Source organism: Corvus kubaryi, unplaced genomic scaffold (assembly GCF_017639235.1).
Source record: "Corvus kubaryi isolate FWS band 111438036 unplaced genomic scaffold, C.kubaryi_AGA036_p1.0 36978, whole genome shotgun sequence".
Taxonomy (NCBI): domain Eukaryota; kingdom Metazoa; phylum Chordata; class Aves; order Passeriformes; family Corvidae; genus Corvus; species Corvus kubaryi.
Window position 1 is genome coordinate 6,879 of NW_024581000.1, and position 23,044 is coordinate 29,922.

Here is a 23,044-nt window from a genome sequence, read left to right on the forward strand (position 1 = left end):
TGGGTGCCCACCTCAGGGATTGATGGAAAAATTTGGGTGCCCGCCTCAGGGATTGATGGAAAAATTTGGGTGCCCACCTCAGGGATCGATGGAATTTTGGTGCCTGTCCCAGGGCTGGAGATGCTCCTGTACATCCAACTCCTCTTTTAGAGGCTAAACAGCCTTTTTTTAGCTTCCCACCACCACAACCATTCCAGTATCCAAAGTGGAGGCACCGGAGGCGGTGGGGGTCTCTGTTCCCCTGAGGGTCACTCCATCTGGATTGTGTTTTTATGGATATGGCGTGTCCCAAACCCGCGTTTCCTTCCCCAATTTCCCCTGCTCCAAAATGAAGTGAAATAAAGCAGAATTGGGATTTTGGGAAAGTGGGGTTGTGACTTGATGGCTCAGGGTTGGGATGGGAATGTGGGACCCCCATGGGGACAAGCTCCCCCTCTCCAGGAGCCCATCCTGGGGGGCTCCAGAGGGACCCCGGCGTGGGGAGGGGTTGGGACGGTGGGATTGGGGTGAAATTCGCTCACTGTGATGATGCCGAGCCCAGTTTCCCCCTGGTTCCGTTCCTGGGGAATCCCAAAAATATGGGAGGGAGCCTCCGGATGTGGTGCCCCCTCGCACGCGCTCCAGCGGCGCCCAAAATTCCAGTGGCAGCGGTGGGATTCGAACCCACGCCCCCGCAGGGACTGGAGCCTTAATCCAGCGCCTTGGACCGCTCGGCCACGCTACCCTGGAGGGGGCAGGGCAGCGCCCCAGGATCCGACCCAAAATTTGGGAATTCGGGCGAATTCATCAGTGGGGGAGCAAAGGGGGATGGGAGAGGGCAAGGGTCCCCCCGGTCCTCCCCAGCCCCCCGGACTCCCGTATTTTGGGTAGGGTCCCTTCCGGCCCCAAATTCCCGAGGTTTCACATCAAACCAGCTGGAGAAAGGAATCCAAGTCTCAGAGAGTTTTGCAGGGTTTATTTTTGGGAGAGGATCCCGTGGTCACCCCCTGGGGGGACACGGGACACCAGTTCAGGCTTTGCTGGTGGCCACGGATGAGCAGGGAGGGAATGATGAGGGATTCAGCAGGGAACGACCACGGATTCAGCAGGGACCCCTGGAAGCGCTGGGAAGGTGGGGATCACGGTGTCTGTCCATCCACAGCAGCCCTGATCCCACCCATGCTCGGCTCAATCCTCCACGAATCCCAGTATTAGAGCTCCCAGTTCCTCACTGGGATCCCCTGGTGCAGTGACCGTGGAGCTCTGGCATTCCTGTCCCCTCCTCTGCTCTTCCCAAGAGCATTCCCCAGAACATTCCTGTCCCAGTCTGAGTCCTTCCCAACAGCATTCCCATCCTGGTCTATGTTCTGTCTCCCTCCTTCCCAGAGCATTCCCACCCCATTCCCCCTCCTTCCCAGAGCATTCCCATCCCATTCTCCCTCCTTCCCAAAGCGTTCCCATCCCAGTGTCCATCCCAGTTTGTGCCACTGGTGTCCAGATCAAGGTCGGGGCCTCCTCCTGTCCCTCCAACCACCTGCTCCTCCCTGAGCTCTCCATCCCTGGGCAGAATTCCCTGAATTCCGGGGTCACTGGATGAGGGAGAGGGAGCCCAGCTCCCGCAGAACCAGAACCCAGAACCCAGGATGTGCTCCCTGGCTCAGGAATTCCATGGAATCACTGGACGATGGAGATGACCCCCATCTCCAGCCAGGACCAGGGGCTGGACACTCCCCGGCTCAGGATCCCAGCATCACTGGATGCGGGATTCTGGGATCACTGGACAAGGGAACGCCGGGATCACCGGACAACGGAAATCGCCTGCAGCTCCAGCCAGGACCAGGGCTGCAGGCGCTCTCCTGTGAAGGGCCCTGCATTCCACGGCATCACTGGACGATGGAAATCTCTCCCAGCTCCAGCCAGAACCAGGGCCGGACGCGCTCCCCGGCGAAGGCGGTGGCCGGGAAGGCGAACAGGGGTGTCGGGCTGCGGCTGTCCCCGTCGAAGAAGGCCACGCGGCCGCCGTCGTAGTCCAGGGCCACTCGCAGGCGGCGGGGGACCCGCGGCAGCGGCAGCGGCGTCGGGGGGCTCGTGAGGGCGCGGCCCAGGCCTCCCCAGCGCTGCAGGGCCCAGACGCCGTCCCCGGGCCCGAAGGCCGGGCCCTGGCGTGGCACCGACTCCCGGCTGACCCCCACGGCGCAGAACGGCCCCTCGGCCACGTCCACGGTCCAGGTGTGGCGGCCCGAGGTGAAGCCGGGGGTGCCCAGCGCGCAGGGCGCGGCCGTGAAGCGCTCGGGGCCCGCCGGGGGCTCGGGGCCGCCGTAGGCCCAGCGCGCCCCGAGCCCGTCCGGAGACAGCACCAGGCGAGGGTGGGACGTGAGCGGGTCCAGGGTGACCCGGGCTGGGAATTGGGAGGCATTGGGGTGGGGAAAGGGGAGGAAAAGGAGGGGAAAAGGAGGGTGGGGAAAAAGGGGGGGGGGGGATGAGGGGGAGAAGGGTGGGGGAAAGGAGAGAAGGAAACAGGAAAGGGGAAATGGGGAAAGGGGGGGAAAGGGGGAGAAGGGAAAGGGGGGAAAAGGAGAAGAAAGAGGGGAAAGGAGAGGAGGAAGAGGGAGGAAAAATGTCAGGAAAAGAGGGGGAAAAAAGAGAAAAAGGAGGAAAGGGGGAAAAAGAGGGATAAAAGGGGATAAAAGAAGATGAAACCAGGCAAAAGTCCCCAGTTCTGCCCCTTTCCATCCTTCTTTCCCACAAAGACTCACCCACTTTTTCTTCCTCTTTCCCTAAAACCACACAATTAATAGAGGAATCCTCGGTGACGGCTCCGAGTGGGAGCCAAAGGTTGGGAAGGGAGGGAGGGAAGGAGGGGAAAACACTCACGGTGCTCCTCGAGGCACCACCCTGCCAGGGAGAGCAGGAAATCATCAAATATTGGACATAAGAGGGGATAAAATAGAATTTAAAAAGTAAAATAGAATAAAACCCAATAAAATAGAAAAAATAAAATTTAAAAAAAAAATAGAATAAAATAGATTAAAATAGAATCAAACCAGCCCCAGGACAGGACACTCACAGATCCTTATTCGGGATTCCTCTGAAAGGAATGAATCAATGAAGAAATTCAGGATAAAAATGCTTCTCTGTATAATTAATTTATGCAATTAATGAAATAGAAGAGTTTTCCCCCAGCAGCCCCAGGACTCACCGAGCTCCGTGTTAAGCTCCGCTGGAAAAGGAGGAAAAGGGAGAACTTCCATGAGGGGCCGCAGGGATCTGACAGAAATTCCCATTTTGGGAGGAACTGGACACTCACCAATTTGTCTGTCCCGTTGTTCTGTGGAAAATTGGACAAAATCCAGCATAATGTTACAGTTGCAGTATTTAAAATATTATCACACATCAAATACCAACAAAATATATACCAATATCTAAATAAAATTTAGAAAACATGAACATAAACTAGAATATTTTAATAAAATCGGTAACAAAATACAAAAATGACAAATTTTGTATTTATAAGCTACAGTAAATACAACCATTAGAACACAACAAATGTGTTATTATTTATAATAAATAATATCTTAAATGTGTAATGATCCATTTTTTCCTGAATTTCCCTCACCGAGCGCCTCCGACAGCTCCGCTGGGAAGAGGAAAACCCAAAATTCCTCAGTTTCATGGGGCTCATGACCAGAATGAACCAAAATTCCCAAATTTGTGGAATTTCAGGGTGGGGGAGGGGGCACACGCACCGATCCTGGCGTCTCGATCTCCTGGGATGGGAAAGAAAAGCAGGAAAATTGGAATTATCGCAGAAGAAATCCCCTCTGCTGGTTCCCGCATCCTGGGGGGGAAATCCCGGGATTAGAGTCAGAACCAAATCCTTTCTTTTAAATGAAAATCTCAGATTTCAAATCAACAGCCTTAGTTTTTTAATCCAAATCCCAAGTTTTATATCCACACCCTGAATTTTAATTGAAAATCCCAAATTTTAAATCAAAATCTTTAACTTTTAATCAAAAACTCTGATTTTAATTCCAAAATCTCAAACTTCAATTTAAAAAAAAACCCCTAATTTTAAATCCAAATCCTGCCCTGCTCCTCCCACCCTGGGATTTGGGAATTCTGGACTCACCCAGCGCCGCCCTGAGCTCCTCTGGGAAACCAAAGGGAAATGGGGTTAATTTGGGATATTTTTTCCTTTCAGCTCCACCCCAGAAATGGGAACTGAACCCACCAAGGTTTTTGTCGACTTCCCCTGGAAACAGGGAAGGAAAAAACAAAGTTAAAATAATTTAAAATTATTTAAAATTATTAGACATGATGCTGGTTATTGTTATTGGTATTATTGCTACTACTACTACTATTACGATTCACTTTAAGATTAATTTCTGGCCACGAAAAAACTCAGAAAATGCTCAAAAAAGGGGTTTTTTAAGGGGTTTAAAAGGAAAATTCAATAATTCCATACCAGGATCTTCCATGACTTTGCCTGGAAAGAGGAGAAAAACAGGAATTTCCATTGGGATCTGGTGATTCCCCACATTATCCTCCTCCCCTCCCTTCTTCACCATCAAATACCCAAACTCCCCCATTTCAACCTTAAAACTGGGGAGAAAGGGAAAAAGCAGCTTCTGGCCACGCTGGAAAATGGAGGTATTGGGGAATTTTCAGTAGGGAATTTTGGTGACATTTTTTCCACTGATTTGTTGGGGAAACAGCCCAAGTTCAGCAGGAAAATGGGGAAAAAAAGTGTGGATTTGGTGCTGGAAAAGAGAACGACTCACCCGGTTCTCCCAGTTCTACTGGTTCCTTTTCCTCTTCTTCCTCTTCTTCCTCTTTTTCCTCTTTTTCCTCTTCCTCTTCTTCCTCCTCTTCCTCCTCTTCCTCCTCTTCCTCTTCCTCCTCTTCCTCCTCTTCCGGTTCTTCTTCCATTTCCTCAGGGAGTTCACCTGAAAAGAGTTAAAAAACAGGGAACTGTGGTGGTCGGAAATTAAAATGAAACCCACACAGGTATAAAAATAAGGGTTAAAAATTCAAACTAAAAACATAGAATAAACATGAATTGTATGAACACAACTGCTGTGAATTCCATCATTCCCAACTCCCTGGGAATTCCCCAAATCCCGGGGAAGGGCAGGACAATCTCATGTACCAACTTCTCCCTCCTTCAGTGCCTCTGCAAAAAAAGAGGAAAAGGTGAGACACAAATTTTCCTTCCCTGTCCCCATTTTTTTTCAGGATTCTCCCTATTGCCCTGTTAATTTTTTCCTGGGAATTCCTGCTGCTTTTAATGACTTCCTTTTTAATTCACTCCCACCGTGATCTCCAATCCCATATTCCCAAATCCAATTATGAAAAAAACCCTAAAAAAACCCCAAAATCCCAGATCCTTTTTGGAAACAGAATAAAAGCCACTCACCAAGCTCCTCCCTTAGTTTTCCTTAAAAAGAGGAAAATAAAATTATTTTGGATCCATGTTTTCCCTTCCCAAGAATACAAAATCCCCTGAGTTGGGCAGAGACTTTGTGCCTCTCAATTCCATTTTTTTAAACATAATTTAATTAATTTTGGGACTTTTTGGGCCAAAATTCTGAGCCAAAATGGCAGCAGGGACATCATGGGTGTGAATTCCCAAATCCCCAGGGATTGCTCCCAAAATCCAACGGCACTTACTGATAACAGAGTCCTGTTCTCCTGAAAATAAAGCAGAAGAAGGATTAAAAATGGGATAAACCCCTGATTTCCTGCAATTTTAGAGTCAGGGAAATAAAAAAAACCCAGTTACACCCCCCTAACTCCAAAAATCTCTATTTTTATTTTTTAATCCTGGATATTTATGAGGGGGAAACTCCAAAATCAGGTAAATTTTGTGTTTAGAAATGGGGGCTTGTGCCCCAAAATGAGAGTTTGGGAACAAAATGGGGTTTGGGACCTTTAAATTGGCCTCAAGAATAAGACCTCAAAAATTTAGGCCTCAAAGATTGGGTTTTTGAGGCCTAAAAATTGGGATCTGGACCTAAAAAATGGGGTTTGAGACCCTTAAAAGGGAGGCGTGTTAATTACTAATTAAATCAGACGTATTTTGGGGAGAGAATTCCCATTTTCCAAAACTTACGTGCTGCCAATTCCTTCTCCTCTGCACACAAAAATGGAAATTATTGCCAGGTTATCAACACATTATTAATTATTATTACTCACTATTTCCCATTATTACCATAGTATTAACATTTTTCCCCATTATTCCCCATTATTTCCATTTTTCCTCCAAGATTTTCGTCCTGCCTCCAGGGATTTTGCTGATATTTTTCCCCAAATTCCCTCTTAATTATAATTTCTCTGCACCTTAATTAATTGGCACTCACCCAGCAGCTCCTTCAGGTGCCCTGGGGGAAGCAGAGAGAAACTAATTAAAACTAATGACACCAAATTTATTGATACAATTCAATGTATAAATGATTTTAGTCATTATACATTTATAAATATAAACTGGTTTTATGGTTATAGAACATAAATAGAAGTATAGATATAGATATGGGTGTAAATATATGTATAAATATAAGTATATATACAAGTATAAGTACAAGTATAAATATAGATATAAATATAAATACAAATATAAATCTCTGACTTACTGATCTCAGCTTCATTTTCCCCTAAAGGAATAAAAGGATTAAAATAAATAATTATTTTAAAATGTCCAAAATTGAAATAATTCTAAAAAAAAATTCAAAAAATTCTAGAAATTCTTTCTGCTTCCTTCATCCCTAAAAATCCCTGGAGCTGATCCCGAGTACTCACGGATCTGGGTGTCCCGGGCCTCTAAATGAACAAAAATAGGGATAATTATTATTATTCCTGAATATTAAAAGTGATGTTTAAATTTTTATCTTAATGATGCATTTTTTTAATCCATATTTATTTCAGCTTTTGCACCTGCACCTCTAGACTCAATGAAAATCCAGATTTCCCCCTGAAACCCATCAGATTTTCATGGAAAATGCCCCAAAAAAGGAGGGAAAATTCCTCACCCAGTTCTGCCTCGTGTTGCTCTGGGAGGGAGAGAAGAGGGAGAAAAGAGGGAGAATGGGAATTTCCAAAGTTGGTTCAGAATGGGGTGGAATTGTCAATGAATTATTCCATAACTGTTAAAAATTACTTCATCCTGGAAATTAAAAATTCAGGCACTTACGGAGCTTTTTCTTGAAGACCTCTGGAAACAAAAACAGGGGAAAATTGATAATGATAATGATAATAATAATAACAACAGTAATAATCCCCAATGCCAATTTTTTACCCAATTTCTACCCAAACTGAAGATTAACGGGATCAACTCACCCACATCAGCTGTGAGTTCCCCTGAAAAACAAGGAAAAAAAAGGAACTTTGAGACCGAATTTTCACTTTTCCCGCAGCCCCAGTGAGGGGGAATTGGGGATTTTCTCCCCAAAAGTTCACCCCAGCATTTCCTGGGGTGGAAACTGCCGCAAACTCACCGATTTTCGTGTGTCGCTCGCCTGGAAATGACGGGAAAAGATCCGGATTTGGGGTTATTTCGGATGAATTAATGAGCGATGGAATTAACGAGGGGCAGAGGCCGGAGGGGACTCACCGAGTTCCACCGTGAAGATTCCTGGAAGCAGCAAATCCCGTTAATTCCCCGATGGATTTTCCCCCCTCCCAGCTCCTCCCATGGGGTTTTCCTCCTGTTCCTTTTCCCTTTTCCCCCCAAATTCAGGCTCAGCCCCCCCCGGCGCTGCGATGCCGGGGGGTTGTCTCCCCAAATTCTGGGGAACTGGGGGATTCCAGCGTTCCCATGGTGCTGGGGTGGGAGTCAAACTCACGGATGGTGGCGTCGCACTTGGCTGGAGGAAACACAAAATTAAAATTAAAATCTGTGTTCTGGCTCCTCTTCCCCCTTTTCCCCATCACTCACCGAGCTCTGCTTGGAGCTTCCCTAAAGACAGAGAAATAAAGTGAATAAATTCCAGTGATAGAGTCCAACCGTAATTGAAACAGAATGATCAATATAATCAACCTTAGTCGTTAATAGAGTCGATTTTAGTAATTAATATGATCGATTTTAGCCATTAGGAGAACCGATTTTTACCAGAAATATTCACTAAGAATGAATATATTAGATCTTAAGTGTGGATACAATGAATTTTCATCATTAACGCCGTCAAAATGTTATTGATGCAACCAAAATAGTAATGATTAAATTGTTATTAATTCGATTCTTATTAAATATGAATTCATTATTAGGGTGGTGTTATTGTGTATTAGTTTATTATTAATGTTAACGGGTTCTAACTGGGAGGAACCCTCCAATCCCAGCAAATCTCCCACTTGGAGCTGTGTCGGGGGTGGGACTCCCAAAATTTGGGGCAAAAAAAGAGGGATTGGGGCCCGGTAGCTGCAGGGGGATGAAATTCTGAGGAATTTGGGAATTCTGGCACTTACGGAGCCCGGAGTCGCGCTCGGCTGCGGGAGAGGGAGGGAAAAGCACCAAAAATCAGCATTTTGGGGTCATTTTTTACCTCCTCCCTCCCCGAGGATAAAACCAAAGCCAAAAAGCTCCAAGAATTTCCCTCATTCTGAATTTTCCTTCCAATAAAGGAGATTTCCAATTTCCTGCTGTTTTTATTCATCGTTTCATCCCTAAGAAAGGAAATTTCTCATTTTGTCTTGGTTTATATTCCAAATTTTCCTGATGAATATTTGTCATTTTCCTACATTTTCCATTTCTAACGTTCCCAATTTACCGGATTTTCCATTTCTAATTTTATTTGTAATAAATAATATTTCTAACTTTATTAAGCCACAGCACTAATTAATAAAACAGCCGTAAACCCTCTCAAAAATGTTAATTAAAGCTGTCCATACCCAGCAGCGCCGTGAGTCTTCCTATGGGATGAGTGAAAAGAGGGAGTAATCCAGGAAAAGCAACAGAATTGACCCAGAAATGAGGAGTTGAAGCCCAAAATCATCAAATGAGGTGGAAAATGAGGAGCGGGACTCACGGATTTCAGCAGCGAGCTTGGCTGTGGAGGGAAAACCAGATTTGTGGTTACTTGGGGTTTTTCTCTGAGGGAATTACACAAATTTGGGTGAAGACTGGGGGAAAATTGACTTATTTCCAGTTTTTTCCCAGGACGGGATCAAGGAGGATCTGGCTGCCCCAAAACAAGGGGGTTTTACCCCAAAACCAGCAGGAAAAATGGCACTCACTGATTTTCCGGTCACGTTCCTCTGGGAAGAAGAGGAGAAGAGGGGAAAAAAAGCAGGAAAATGAGAATTAGGAAACAATTCCTTCATTTCTGGGTCAGTTCCGTTGTGGTCCCAGAGTGCCTGGACCAGGAATGGGGATATTTCCCCCCAAAATTCCTTTAAAATGAGGATTTTCTATTGAAATCATCTGGGGGGGGGGGGGGTGGACTTACTGAGTTTGGCATTGGATTCACCTAAAAAACAGGAAATAAAATAAGAACCCAGCTCCAATTCACCTGAAAACCCAGGAAATAATAAATATCAAAAAGTCCCAAAATGGCTCCTCCTACCCCAGAACCTCCAATTTGAGGGAATTTTTATTCCACAGAAACATCCCCCTCTACAATCCTTAAAAATTGGCTTATTAAGGAAAAAATCGCCTTAAAACCACCTGAAAATGCACAAGATGTTCTAATTTTAATTTTTTACAACCATAATTTGCACGATCAAGGCCTAAATTTTCACCTCAAGGCCAAAATTCCCATTTTAAACTAACTTGGAGGGAAAAATTTCCATTTGAACACCCCAACTGTTAATTTTAGGGAGAAATTGGTAATTTTTAAAGCCGAATCATTCATTTTAAAGGCCAAATCTTTCACTTTAATCCATGGAACTCCTTACCCAGGTCCGAGGTCAGTTTGCCTGAAACCAAAAAAATGAAAATTCACATTATCTGGAGCTTTTCCAGGTCTGGATCCATCCCCAGCACCGACGGGAACGAGGAAAAGGGGCCCCAAAATCCCAAATTCTTTAGGTTCGCGCAACCCCAAAACCACCCGGGGATCCCAAAATTACTGAAAAAGCAGATCCTGGGGTTATAATTCCATCAGGAAAAGGGAAAAGGCACTCACTGATCCTCCTGTCCCGCTCCTCTGGGGAAGGGGAGAGAGGGAAAAGGGAAAGGGAATCAATAAAAGGGGAAATAAAGGGGGAAAAGGGGAAAAGATGGGAAAAGGGAAAGTCCAAGCACTCACCGAGCGTGGCCGTCAGGTGCTCTGGGAAGAACAGGGAGGGAAGAGGAGAATAAACCCGGGATTTCCTTGGGAATTCAACCCAGCCTGCCCCAAACTGCCCCTTGTCTGTGGGGAAAATGGGGCCATCGGGGCTGGAAAAGGGAATTCTGGGGTAAAATGTCAGGATTTGGGGCAAAACGGAGGCATTTGGAGCAGGATTCAGCCCCATGCCCCGACACAGCTTCGGATCAGGAGTTCTGCCATTGTCCCAGCCCCAGATTCCCCGGGTTTAGGTATTTTTAATGTTAATTATTATGATTCAAAAATAACATTTCTCTCCAAGCAATGGGTATAAATCCCGGGAAATTGGTTAAAACATGACACGAAGGGACTGGGGAAAATCCAGTTTGGGACTCACCAATTTCGGCTGCGAGTTCACCTGAAACAGAGAAATTTGGGATTGAGAATTTCCCTGCTGGGGGAATTTGATGGAGACAAAACCCAACGCTCCCCCACTGCCACAGTTTCAACCCTAAAATTAAAGGAGAAAGGGAGGAAAAATGGGTTTAATTTCCTTCTCCTCCCTCCTGGTAATTATTTTAGTCCCAATATTAGGAAATAATTAGGGAATAATCTCTCCTGGCTGGATTTATTAGATTTACCCCAATTTATTGATCCTATTGATCGCTTTTCCAGTGAGTCTGGGGGGTTTTAAGACCTTCATCTTCCATTATTTGGATCTTTAATAACAATAATTTCCTTATTTAGGAGAATTTGCATGTTAATAATAACAATTTTTCCATTATTTAGGAATTTGGAACTCACCATTCTCCGTGTCACATTCCTCTGAAACCAAAGAGAGACAGAAATTGGAGATTGGAGTGCAAATTTATAGATTTGGGTAGAAATTGATATTTTTGTGTACAAGTTTACACATTTGATATAAATTTGGGGATAAATTTCTTGCTCATTCCTGGTTTCAAATCCAACATCTGGGAACTACTTTTACCTTCAGTGGAGCAAAAACCTGCCAAGTAACCCCAAAACAACTCGACAAAACTCCACTTACCCAGTTCAGTGTCACTTTCTTTAGGAGAAAAAAAAAACAAAATAAAATTTATATAAAAATATAAAATTTTATGGCTCCATCAGTGGCTGCTGCTGGGTCGGGGTGAGGGACTCACCAAATTCCTCCGGTAATTTCCCTTAAAGTCCAACAAAACTCCATCAAAACCTTCGGAATTGAGGCTTTTTTTGGGACAAGAGGGGGGAATAAAAAATTCCACTCACGGATTTGTGTGTCCCATTCATCTGGAAAAGAGACAAAAAGAAGGTTTAAAGCTGGATTTGATGATTTCCAAGGTCCTTCCCAACTGGAATAATTCCATAATTCCAGGAATTCACCCCTCAGCGGCCCCTCCTGGGTGGTTTTTCTTTTGGTTTTCACCCTCAGAATTGTCTTTAAAAAGCACTAATTTGGGTTTTTTCCCTGGTCTTTCCCAATCAAATCCATCCCATAATTCCATAACTGAGCTGGATCTGGGTTGATTGAATGTGGTCTGGAACATTCCAGTGGTGGAAGGAGGAAAATCACTCACCCAGAGCTGTGTTTTCCCCTGGAAAAGAGAAAAAAAAAAGGGATCAACGAGGTCAGTCTGGGGCATTCCCAGAGGAGGAACTCGGGGAATTAAAGTCCAGTTAAATTAAATGTGGGTATTCTGGGATGAGCCCGACTCCAGGAAGGCCAAGAACATCAAAACACGGAATTTAGGTGTGGAAATCTGAGAAAATCCACGCAAAAGTGGGGTGGGGGGCAGCCGAGGCTCCCCTGGGAACCCAAGACCGGGATTTTGGGGCCAAACGAGCTGGAATTTGGCACCTAATCCTCAAAAAAATCCATTTTCACCCACCCGGCTCCATCATGGCGTTGTTCCCAGCCAGAATTGGCTCCGGGCGCTCCGTTGGCCTGGGGGGGAAAAGGGAAGAATTGGGTCATGGATGTGTTTTCCAGGAAAATGTGGGAACATGGGGAATGTTTCAGCCCAGGGGAGTGAGGGCAAGGAAGGCGTTCTCCCGGTTTTCCACGAATTCCCCATTTTCAGGCCGGGAATTTCCCATTCCTGGGGAGGTTTTGGGATGAGGGGCGACAAACCCACCTCCCGTGTCCCATCCTGAAGCTCAATTTAACCAAAATTAGGGATTTGGTGGAGGAAGGGATGTGGATTTTGTGTCCTTACGGACAACCCAGCAAGGACAGAGATTCCATGAGGGAATTTCCCTTCCCAAACTGCCCCTGCTGGATGGGAAAATCATGAAAATGCCGTTTTCGTGCCCATTTTTGTGCTCACGATCCCCAAACTCCCTGAGGAGCTGAATATCCAGAAATCTGGGAATGCTGCTCCATCAATATAAACAGAGAAACGCCAGGATGAAAACAGGGATTTAGGGAGAAACAGAGACACGGAGCGAGGGAGGCAGCACCAACTCTTCCCACATGGAATTATTAATTAATTAACAATATTAATTATGAATTAGTGAATCAACAGGATCCATTCTTTTAACCCTTCCCCTGTTTTTCAGGATCCTCAGGCAGTAAAACAGGGATAATAAATAGAATGTTTGGAGGCACCAAAGGCCCTTCATTGCTGGGGCCAGATCGTGTTCCCACCACATTCCAAAGGCACCTCTGAAATTCCCATTCCCAGGAATCTCCCCAAATCTGCCTTCCTGGCCTCTCCAGAGCCCCTGGAATGGGGAAAGGACTCACCAGCCCCGTGGCTGCTCCCCTGGTGTTGGTTTTGGGGTGGGAAGGGGGGGTTTTAGCCGGGATGAGGGTCCTGGAGCCTGTGGAGGAGCTGCGACAGCTGAGCTGGAACCGATCCCGATCCTAAATTTAGCTGGGGAGGAGGATCCTGAAATGGCCATGGAGGGAACGGGATCCTCGGGCTGGGAGCAGGAGCAAGGGTCAGCCCAGGCCACTCTCCAGCCACAGTGGGATTGGGGTCCCCGAGGGGGATATTGGGATTCTTCAGGGGGGTTATTGGGATCCTTTGGAGGGTACATTGTGATCTTTTGTGGAGGGATGTTGGGATCCTCTGGGGAAATACGGCGATCCATGGGAGGGAGGGTACTGAGACCCTTTGTTGGGGGATATTGGGATCCTCCGGGAGGTCCTCCCCAAATTCCCTCCTTTTCCGTACAACACAACCGGGCGCCACCATGTTGCCCACGCACGCCGCCATGTTGCCGTACGGCGGGACGTCACTTCCCGTTCCGCCGGAAGCGGCGCCGCCTCTCTTTGCCCGCGCCGGCCTGAGGGGACGGACGGGTCCGGGCTGAGGCCACCGCGCATCCGCCGCCATCCCGCCGCCCCCGCCAGGCTCCGCCGCCGCTCGCCGCCGCCATGACGGAGCAGATGACCCTGCGCGGGACCCTGAAGGGCCACAACGGCTGGGTGACCCAGATCGCCACCACCCCGCAGTTCCCCGACATGATCCTGTCCGCCTCGCGCGGTGCGCGCCGGGAGGGACCATCGGGGAGGGCTGGAGGGGGTGTGGGGGAGACCATCGGGGAAATTGGGGGGCGGGGGTCCACAGGGGTTCCAGGGGGTCTGGATAACTCCACGGACAGAACTGGGGGGGGTCCTGGCCCCCCAGAATTCCGCTGGAGGGATTTGGGGCAGCAGGAGCAGAATGAGGACGAGGAAGAAGCAGCAGCATCTCCCCGTACCTTCGCTGGGATTTATCTTTATTTGTGTCCTCCCATTCCCGGGCTGGACAGGGGTGGCCGGGGGTCTCTCGGGTGACCCCCGTGTGTCCCCACCGCAGACAAGACCATCATCATGTGGAAGCTGACCCGTGATGAGACCAACTACGGGATCCCGCAGCGGGCGCTGCGCGGCCACTCACACTTTGTCAGCGATGTGGTCATCTCCTCGGACGGGCAGTTTGCGCTCTCGGGCTCCTGGGATGGCACCCTGCGCCTCTGGGACCTCACCACGTCAGTTTGAGGGGGCTTGGGGGCCCTTGGAGGGGCTTGGGGGATGTTTCAGGGTCTGGGACAGCTCCCTGCGGCTCTGGGATTTGACCGTGTGAGTTTGAGGGGTCTGGCGGAAAGTTTGGGAGGTCTGGGACAGCTCCTTGTGGCCCTGGGATCTCACCAGGGCCAGATCATCCCAGAATTTGGGTAAATCCCGGATTTTAGGGTGGGAGTGGGGTGTTTGAGCTGCTCCCTGTCCCTCTCCCGATGATTACACCCGACATTCTGCCGATCCCGCGGGATCTGACGACACGTCCTGCAATGATGATGGGAGAGACGTGGGGAAGCAGCTCTGGAGGGGTCAGGCTGGATTTTGGGGTGCCCGGGGCTGCATTGCAGGGGGTGCAGCTGGAAAAGGGTCGGAATTCGTGGATCCAAACTTGTCCCGATCCCCACATCTTCCCTGTAACCCCTTTGATCCGATTCCCAATCACTGAGTAAATTATTCTGTCTTTTTTCATCCCAGTTCCTGGATATTTTTCCTAGTGTATGGATATTTCTCCTAGTTTCTGGGTTACCCCCACACTCCTGGAGGTCCCCCTTGGTTTGTGGGCTTTTCCCCCCATTCCTGCTGGGAATGCTGACCCTGTTGCCGTTCCCGCAGTGGGACGACCACGCGGCGCTTCGTGGGCCACACCAAGGACGTGCTGAGCGTTGCCTTCTCCTCAGACAACCGGCAGATCGTGTCCGGTTCCCGGGACAAGACCATCAAGCTCTGGAACACGCTGGGGGTCTGCAAGTACACAGTGCAGGTGAGCTGGGGGGGGCTTTGCGCCGATCCCAGGGTGTTGGGGCCAGTCCTGGGCAGTCCCCAATCCCGTTGATTGGAGGAGCCCTGGGTGGGCTCCGGCCACGTTCCCGCCCTGCCACCGGCGCCGTTCCCCCGCAGGACGAGAGCCACTCGGAGTGGGTGTCGTGCGTGCGCTTCTCCCCCAACAGCAGCAACCCCATCATCGTGTCCTGCGGCTGGGACAAGCTGGTCAAGGTGAGCGTGGGGTCCCCTGGAGGGATTTCTCCCCAGGACCCTGGGATTTGCCCCCGCTCATCCTGCTTCTCCCGCCCCAGGTGTGGAACCTGGCCAACTGCAAGCTGAAGACGAACCACATCGGGCACACGGGGTACCTGAACACGGTCACCGTGTCCCCCGATGGCTCCCTCTGTGCCTCTGGGGGCAAGGTATGGTTTGGGGGACACAGGGACACCCCGGGGCTGCATCACAGCCCCAGTTCCTGTTGTGGGGTCCTGGGATTGGTCATGGTTGGAGTGGGGAGGGGGGAGGCCTCGCTCCAGGAGAACCTCTTGGGGCTTCTGGGGATTGTTCTGGGGCGTTCCTGAGCTCCTGGGAATCTTCCCGATGGTCCTCGGGATCTTCATGGAGGTTCTTGGGACCTTCTTGGGGATGCTCCTGAGATCTTCTGGAGCTCCCACAGACCCTCCTGGAGCTCACGGGGACACTCCTGAGCTCCTTGGGACCCTCCTGGAGCCCTCGTGAAGCTCCTGGGGCTGTTCCTGAGCTCCTTGAGACCGTTCTGGAGCTCTGTGTCCCCTGTGGGGCCCTCCTGGAGCTCGGTGTCCCCATGGTGTCCCCAGGACGGGCAGGCCATGCTGTGGGACCTCAACGAGGGCAAGCACCTGTACACGCTGGACGGGGGGGACGTCATCAACGCCCTGTGCTTCAGCCCCAACCGCTACTGGCTCTGCGCTGCCACCGGGCCCAGCATCAAGATCTGGGTACGGAATTCCTGGGAATGACCCCCGGGGTTGTGGGATCGCCCCGGGATCTCCCTGGGAACGGGGGGCGGGTCCCCCTCGTGCTGTGATGAAACACTCGGATGCCTCCGACCGCTCCATGGGGAAACCCAGAGGCTGTTTCTGAGCCAGCCCCGGGCTCAGGTGGGATCCAGGTGGGATCCGAGTGGGACTTGGGTCATTCCTCACTTCTCTGGTCCTGCAGGACCTGGAAGGGAAGATCATCGTGGACGAGCTAAAGCAGGAGGTGATCAGCACCAGCAGCAAAGCGGAGCCGCCCCAGTGCACGTCCCTGGCCTGGTCGGCCGACGGGCAGGTGAGGCCCTGGGGACCCTCACTGGGGCAGGGGACCTTCCCTCACCTGGGAACCCTTCACTTGGTCAGGGGCACCTGGGCAGGGGGGGTTTGGGGACCCTGCAGCTGGAGCTGCCCCGGGAAGGACCGGGTGGTCCCTCCTGCCCTTCCCACACCTGGGGCTGGGGGGTTTGGATTGACCTGGGGGCCACCTGGGTGACCCCTGAGTGACCTCTGTCCTTGTCCCCAGACCCTGTTCGCTGGCTACACCGACAACCTGGTGCGAGTGTGGCAGGTGACCATCGGCACCCGCTGAGCCCGAGTCCCACGTTTTTAAAACAAAATACCAATAAATGGCGCTTTATGGAGCTGGGGTCACCGTGTGTCACCTGCTGGGATAAACCCAGGGTTGTGGGGCCAAGACCTCGGGAAGGAGGAGAACGCCGCTGATGTCATTGGGATGGGAATTGGGGGTGTTCCTCACCCTCCTGTGCTGCAAAAACCCTGAATTCAAAAAAAACCCCAAACCAGCTAAATGTAAGACATGAGAAACCTCACCAGGCTGTGGGGATTTCTGGAATATTCGTTAGTGAGGAATACGCCACACAGCAGCTCCAATTTGGCCCAAAGTGCCATTTTTTACCAGTTTGGGGTGTTTTTGGGGCCTTCTCCTGGCTGTTGGATGTTACTCCGGAAGAGAAGGGCGAGCTGGGACCTGAACACGCAGCTCCAGGTCGTTCCTAATTAATGAACGAGGAATAAGGAGCTGGGATTGGACCCACACTTGGTTTTGGTGATGTTGGGGGGGGCCCTGACCCCGATTTTGGGGTAATTTACCCCAAACTCATCCTGGAAATAGCTCTTCCCAGGATCCAATGACCTGGAGCCTTGGATACAACTTCTTTATTCTTTATTATTGACATTTCATAAAACTAAATCTCCATTTAATTCTCATTTTAGCCAAAAATATCCCGAACGAGCTCTGTAACGCCAACAGGAAATTCCCAAATCCACCAAAATCCAGGGAAACGTGAGGGGGAGGACAGGGGGAGCTCCCGAGTGGGACAGGATCCGGCTGGAAATAAAAAGGGGGAAAAATAAATATCCCCAACTCGGGGAGCTCCAGAGCTGCGGGGGGGAAGCGGCTCCTCCCGGCCCCGTAAAGTGCCAGAGGGGAGAGGAAAATCCAGGATTTTCCCCCAAAAATGGCAGGGAAAGGGAGGGGAGGAGCAGGAGAACAGCAGGGGAAGAACAGGAACATTGGGGCTGGCAGGGCTCAGGTGAATCCCAAAAAATCCAGGCACTGAGAAATGCGGATTTTGGGAAAGGAGGGAGCTTGAAATCTCAGAGGATTTGGCCCCAAACGCAGAAAAACTCCCGGGGGTCCGGGAAGGGCCCAAAATTCAACTGGAACATGGCTGGGAGAGGGAGGAAGCAGCTCCCAGCACCAGGAACTGAACTGGGAACCAGATCCAAGGGGAATCCACCCCAATTCCAAACCAAAATCACCTGCAAAGGGGCGGGTTCTGCCCCATTCAACCCAAAACTGGCTCCAAAGGGGCTGATCCTGCCCTATTCAACCCAAAACTGGCTCCAAAGGGGCCGATCCTGCCCCATCCCAACCCAACCTCAGTTCCAAGGTGGATCCTGCCCCATCCCCACCCCAACCCCACTCCCAAGGGGCCTCCCCATCCCGAGCTGACCCAGCTCCGCTGGCGGCAGCGCCGGATCCTGGCGCAGGTGGAGCGGCAGCAGTGGGAGGGGGAGGAGGAGGAACCTCATGAGCGAAGCAGGTGCGAGAAGCTGAGTGCAGCCCCCCCTTCGCCTGCACCCCGTGGGGGCAGCCGGGCCCGTCAGGTGCAGATCTTGATGCGGGTGCCCTTGGCCAGGATGCGGAAGAAGGGGAAGACGCGCTCGCGGCAGCAGATGTGGAAGGTGTGGATGTGGCTCATGCTCTCGGCGTTGTAGAAGCACAGCTGGCCCCGCTCGTAGTCCAGGTAGACCCCGAAGCGCCGCGGCTGCTCCCCGGGCGCCAGCGCCGTCTGCTCTGTGGCCGTCAGTGCCTGGTACTTCTTGCCGCTGGTGCCCACGGCCCAGATCTCCCGCTTGGGCGCCGGGGAGGAGCCGCCGGACGCGCCCTTGTGCCGGTGCCGGGTGGTCTCGCGGGCAGCCCCCACGGCCCAGCCGCGCCGGCCGCCCACCTCCACCTCCCAGTAGTGGCGGCCGGCGCTGAAGCCGGGCGCTCCCAGCACGCACAGGTCGCCGTCCGAGCGCCGGGCGCTGCCCGCGGGCTCCTGGCGCCGCTCGGACAATCGGACGCTGCGCCGGTCCAGGGACAGGCTGAGCCGCGGGTGGGCCGTGGAGGGGTCCAGGGTCACATCGGCTGCGGGGGTTGGGAGGGGGCTTAGGGGAGGGGTTCTGAGGGGTTGGGTCTGGAGAAGGGGGGTTTGAAGGGTTTGGGGGGGGAGTTGTGGCACGTGGGGGGTTGGAGCAACGATTTCCAGCCCTTTAACACCAAATTTCCACTCCTTCAACCCCCAATTTTCCACCTTTTAATCCCAATTCTCACCTCTTCAACTTCCAATTCCCATCCCTTTAACCCCAAATTTCCACTCCTTCAACTTTCAAATTTTCACCCCTTTAGCCTCCAATTTCCAACCCCTTCAGCCCCCAGTTTCCAGCCTTTTAACCCCACCACCCCTCTAACCCCAGAATTTTCACTCCTTTAAATGACTAATTTTTACCCCTTCAACCCTCAATTCCAACTCCTTTAACCCCCCAGTTTTCACTTCTTTAATCCCAAATTTTCTCCCTTTCCCCCACCCCCACCATGGGGCACTTTGCTGAAGACCTTTTCCATCTTTCTCATCACCACATCCTGCAGGAAACAATTCCGGAACTTCTTCCCCACATCCACCGGCACCATCTCGGGTTCCTGAAATTTGATGTTCTCACACCTGGAATGGGAGAAAAAAAAGGGGGAAATTGCAATTCAGCTGCTCCAAGGTGTCTTCCCAGCCTTCCTCCTCCCCCAGATATCCCAAATCACCCCCAAAATCCCATCTGTCCCTGCCAGGAATTCCCACTAGCCTGACCCATCCTGGAGAAGCTCCTGGGGTGGGTTTTCCCAGAAAACCCTGAGGAGGCTCTGGGAATGACTGACCTGATGAAGGTGCCTTTGATGTCCTGGGAGGAGCCGCCGGGTGCAAAACGGGGATAAAAAAAATAGGAAAAAGTTAATGAGGACTTGGACTGGTCCCATGGGATTCCAGTGGGGAAGAGCCTTTGAAGACCTCGAGAAGCTGGAGCCCAGGGGGAGGGAATAAAAAACCCCAATCCCAGGGATCCCTTTTCCCCCGAAGAACGGGGTGGACGAAGCTCCAGTGACCTGGAGCTGCTGGAGCCCATCCCATCCCCCCAATCCCAGTTTTCCCCCCACCTTGAGCAGCTGCAGCCCGTCCTGCCTGCCGGCGGCCTCGGCGTCGGCGATGAGGCGGCGCAGGGCCGAGCTCCGCTCCTCCAGCGCTCCCAGGTTCCGGCGCTGCCGCGCCAGCAGCGCCTCATGGCGCTCCTGCAGCTGCCGCAGCAGCAGCACCTGCTCCCCCGCCAGGAACCGGTGCAGCACCTCAAAATCCGCCTCCAGCTCCTGCATCTCCACCTGCATCTGCTCCTGCCGGGAAGAACCGCGGGATCTGCGCGGGGAACGCCGCGAGCACGGCCGCGGAACGCCGCAGGGACCAGGGAAGGGGGTGGGTTAAAGAAAGTGAGGAAAAAGAGGAGGTTTTTAAGGAGTTTTGGTTAGGAATGGGGTGGCTACCAGGGAATTCTGTCCTGGATAAAGCAGGTTTTTAAAGTATCAAAGAGAAAGGGAGCATGGGGATGGAATTCCAGTAAATTAGCGTTTAGTTGGAGCTTTATTCCATCAAATCGGAGTTGACGGAGTTTTTTTATCCTCCACCTCCCCCCTCAGCCATCCCTCAGGCCGAGAAAACAGGATTTTAGCATCCTGGGACTGATTGTTTTTGGTGGAGTAAAAGTTGGGAAGTGAGAAAATGGGGAAAAGGCCTCGGGATCAGCCGGTTCTCACCCTCAGCACTGAGATTTTCTCCTCCTCGCTGGATTTCTGCTTCAGCACCGCATCCAGCTGCTTCCGGAGCGGCTCCAGGTGGCTCTGGAGCTTGTTCTGAGGGAAGGGGAAAGAGCTCAGGCACCCCAGATCCGGGGAATCCTGGTCTCACAAATCCCCCTCGTCTTCTTTCCCTCCCCAATGCCACATCCAGGCTGGGAACAGACCCCCAGACACCTCATCCATCCCCAACCCACCCCCTTTTCCTGCCTCCTGGAGCGTTTTCGCTGGTTTTCCTCCCAAAAAAGGTGGAATTGGCCCTTCCCCTCCCAAACTCAGGTGTCCAGAGTGTCCCATATCCCAAATCCCTCTTTTTTCCCCCCTCCCGTCACCGAACTGGTCTGGCCAGACCCTTCCAGTGCTGCCCCTGGAACCCTCCGCGTCCCCCGTGGATCCCCCGCGTCCCCAACCCCACAAAAACTCCCGAACTCCCCCTGAGCCGCCCCCACCTTGCAGTCCTGCACCACCTCGTCCAGGGGCACCACGCTGTGGTGTTTGTGCCCGCGGGCCTCCCGGCACACCACGCAGATCGCCGCCTCGTCCACCTCGCAGAAAAGCTTCAGCGGCTCTTGGTGCTTCTCGCACAGCTCGGGGGGGCCCCCGGGCGCCGCCGCCGGGCCGGGCCCAGGCCCCGCGGGGCGCTGGGGCCGAGGGTGCAGCTGCCGGATGATCTGGACCATGTTGGCGAGCTGCAGGTTGGGGCGGAAGCTGCGCTGCAGGAACGTCTTGCGGCACTGGGGGCACGTGAAAACCGGGGGGCGCCGGGGGGGCGCGGGGGGCGGCGGCTGCTCCTCCTCGTCCTCCTCCTCTTCCTCCGCTTCCTCCTCCTCCTCCACGTCCTCCTCCATCACGTCCTCATCAAAGTCCTCGTCCCCGAAGTAAAGCCCCCCCTGCGCGCCCCCTGCCCACGCGGTGGCTTCTTCCTCTTCCTCCTCCTCCTCGTCCTCCGCGGGGTCTTCCCAGAGCTCGGCTTCCTCCTCCTCCTCCTCCTCCCACATGTCGTCATCTTCCTCCTCGTCCACACCGGCCTCATCCTCCTCCTCCTCCTGCTCCACATCCAGCTCGTCTTCCTCCAGCTCGTCCTCGTCCTCATCCTCCTCCAGCTCGGAGCCGCCCTCAGAGCCGCCCGGGGGGGGCTCGGGGCCGCCGCGGGCCCAGAGCCGGGAGATGCAGCCGCGGCAGAAGTTGTGGCCGCAGCCGATGGACACCGGGTCGGCGAAGTAGTCGAGGCAAATGGCGCAAATCGCCTCCTCCTGCAGCGTTTCCACCGGGTCCGGCCGGGAGCCGGGGCCGCCCAGCGCCGCGGGGGCCGCCATGGCGGGGGGCGAGACCCTCCTGCTGCCGCTCTTCCTCCTCCGCCTCCTCCTCCGGGGCTCCCGCGCCCCCCCCGCGGCTCCTGCCCGGCCCCGCGGTGCCCCGGGCCCAGCTCAGCCGCCCCCCGCCACCCCGGGGCTCCCGCGGCGCCCCCTCCCCTGCCCCGCTCCGGTCTCCCCCGCCCGGGCACAGATCCCAAAGCCCGGCGAGGCCCCGACGGAGGCTTCAAGCCCGCCGCTGTCCACCCCGGCCCGGGCCCTCCCCGCCGGGCTGGGCCCCTCTAGGCCTCACCGGGCCTCGCCGCTACCCGCGCCGCCCGCGCCGGTGCTCCCCCGAGCCCTCGCGGCCGGTGCCGGAGGAGCCGCTCGGTGCCCGCCGGGTCCCGCCCGGTGCCCGCCGGGTCCCCCCGGCCGCGCTCGCCCGGCAGCGGCTCCGCCACAGACGGGAAGCGCCGCGGCACTTCCGCCTTCCGGTGCGGGCACCGCCCCTTCTGTGCAACGTGACCGGACATGGCTCCAGTCGCCGCGCAACGGGGGCGGTGTCGCCCCTCCACGGCCTCTCTGGGGTCTGTCTACCCACGCAACTCGTTGCTCTTGGAGGACCGGAGTGGGGCGGGGCCGGAGGCGGGGCATTGCAGGGCTCCCGCCGCAGCTCAGCGGCAGCTCGGGGCACTCGAACCCCAGCTCCACCGGTTCAAGTCCCACGCTGGGCCCTCGCACGTACTTTTTTTTACCCGAAATGTCTCTTTTCTGCGGTTCTCCCCAGCTCCTCCCTCGGCCGCGGGACCCCGGTGACTCCGCGGGGCGCGGGAGCGGCGCGCGGGCCGCGGCCGTAGCGCGGCGGGGCGAGGAGCCCAGCACGGCGTTTCTGTAGTGTAGTGGTTATCACGTTCGCCTCACACGCGAAAGGTCCCCGGTTCGAAACCGGGCAGAAACACCTCTTTTTCTCTTTTCCCTCCTCTCCCTCCCTTTTCCCCCTCACTCTGACACTTTCAGCACATCTCAGCCCTTCTTCCGTCATTTTTCTTCATATATATGTTTAATCTCAACCCTTCTTCCCTCGATACCTTCCCCAACGAACCTTTCCTCCATCACTTTCCCGGTACATATTTTAATCCCAGTCCTCCCCCCGCATCTCATTTCCCCCTCTATTTCAGTTTTCCCACCCCAATTTCACGTGATTTCTCCGCCGTCGCTGCTCCAGCCCTGCCCTGGCTCCGGCCTTATCAGCTCCCCCACATCTGCTCCTTCAGAGGCACCGAGGAGGAGGAGGAGGAAGAAGAAGAGAAGGGAAGAAGAAGAGGAGGAAAGAAGAAGAAGAGGAAAAA

General features: G+C 52.9%; 3 protein-coding genes and 2 non-coding genes across 11 annotated transcripts; 2 read left to right on the forward strand and 3 right to left on the reverse strand.

Moving 5' to 3' along the window:
* Positions 1–642: 642 nt before the first annotated feature.
* Positions 643–724, reverse strand: TRNAL-AAG. Its single transcript has one exon. It is a non-coding gene; the product is annotated as a tRNA-Leu (tRNA).
* Positions 725–940: 216 nt separating this feature from the next.
* On the reverse strand, positions 941–21,828 carry LOC121660879. Its single transcript, XM_042020477.1, has 38 exons — positions 20,853–21,828; positions 20,365–20,460; positions 19,717–19,947; positions 19,441–19,463; positions 19,107–19,234; positions 18,134–18,660; positions 14,828–14,967; positions 14,105–14,220; positions 13,462–13,738; positions 12,107–12,162; positions 11,022–11,042; positions 10,615–10,635; positions 10,218–10,238; positions 10,095–10,115; positions 9,865–9,885; positions 9,205–9,225; positions 8,437–8,457; positions 7,818–7,838; positions 7,586–7,606; positions 7,470–7,490; positions 7,312–7,332; positions 7,166–7,186; positions 7,005–7,025; positions 6,339–6,359; positions 6,092–6,112; positions 5,133–5,152; positions 4,761–4,857; positions 4,445–4,465; positions 4,211–4,231; positions 4,109–4,129; positions 3,726–3,746; positions 3,596–3,616; positions 3,287–3,307; positions 3,179–3,199; positions 3,047–3,067; positions 2,854–2,874; positions 2,736–2,756; positions 941–2,377 (listed from the first exon to the last, which is right to left on the reverse strand). Exons 1-38 carry the CDS (start codon positions 21,717–21,719, stop codon positions 1,863–1,865), a joined length of 3,618 nt encoding a protein of 1,205 aa, XP_041876411.1. The 5' UTR covers positions 21,720–21,828; the 3' UTR covers positions 941–1,862.
* LOC121660872 lies at positions 4,867–13,470 on the reverse strand. Of its 7 annotated transcripts, XR_006014797.1 has the most exons (28): positions 12,964–13,470; positions 12,107–12,162; positions 11,795–11,812; positions 11,487–11,507; positions 11,381–11,401; positions 11,266–11,283; positions 11,022–11,042; positions 10,615–10,635; positions 10,218–10,322; positions 10,095–10,115; positions 9,865–9,885; positions 9,417–9,437; positions 9,205–9,225; positions 8,997–9,017; positions 8,860–8,880; positions 8,437–8,457; positions 7,910–7,930; positions 7,818–7,838; positions 7,586–7,606; positions 7,470–7,490; positions 7,312–7,332; positions 7,166–7,186; positions 7,005–7,025; positions 6,775–6,795; positions 6,609–6,629; positions 5,650–6,359; positions 5,396–5,416; positions 4,867–5,152 (listed from the first exon to the last, which is right to left on the reverse strand). XR_006014797.1 is itself a non-coding variant. In XM_042020453.1 (26 exons), exons 1-26 carry the CDS (start codon positions 13,311–13,313, stop codon positions 6,298–6,300), a joined length of 1,029 nt encoding a protein of 342 aa, XP_041876387.1. In that variant the 5' UTR covers positions 13,314–13,470; the 3' UTR covers positions 4,867–6,297. The 7 variants fall into 7 exon arrangements, 6 of the variants coding, with proteins under 6 accessions (XP_041876387.1, XP_041876388.1, XP_041876386.1 ...); XM_042020453.1 differs by having other exon boundaries at positions 4,867–6,359; XM_042020452.1 differs by lacking the exons at positions 4,867–5,152; positions 5,396–5,416; positions 5,650–6,359; positions 6,609–6,629 and having other exon boundaries at positions 6,734–7,025.
* Positions 13,495–16,645, forward strand: RACK1 (receptor for activated C kinase 1). The gene is made up of 8 exons (XM_042020459.1): positions 13,495–13,708; positions 14,024–14,195; positions 14,839–14,986; positions 15,124–15,219; positions 15,300–15,410; positions 15,825–15,965; positions 16,189–16,299; positions 16,528–16,645. The coding sequence occupies exons 1-8, from the start codon at positions 13,600–13,602 to the stop codon at positions 16,591–16,593; spliced, it is 954 nt and encodes a 317-aa protein (XP_041876393.1). The 5' UTR covers positions 13,495–13,599; the 3' UTR covers positions 16,594–16,645.
* A 752-nt stretch (positions 21,829–22,580) lies between the features above and the next one.
* TRNAV-CAC lies at positions 22,581–22,653 on the forward strand. Its single transcript has one exon. It is a non-coding gene; the product is annotated as a tRNA-Val (tRNA).
* The last annotated feature ends 391 nt before the right edge of the window (positions 22,654–23,044 follow it).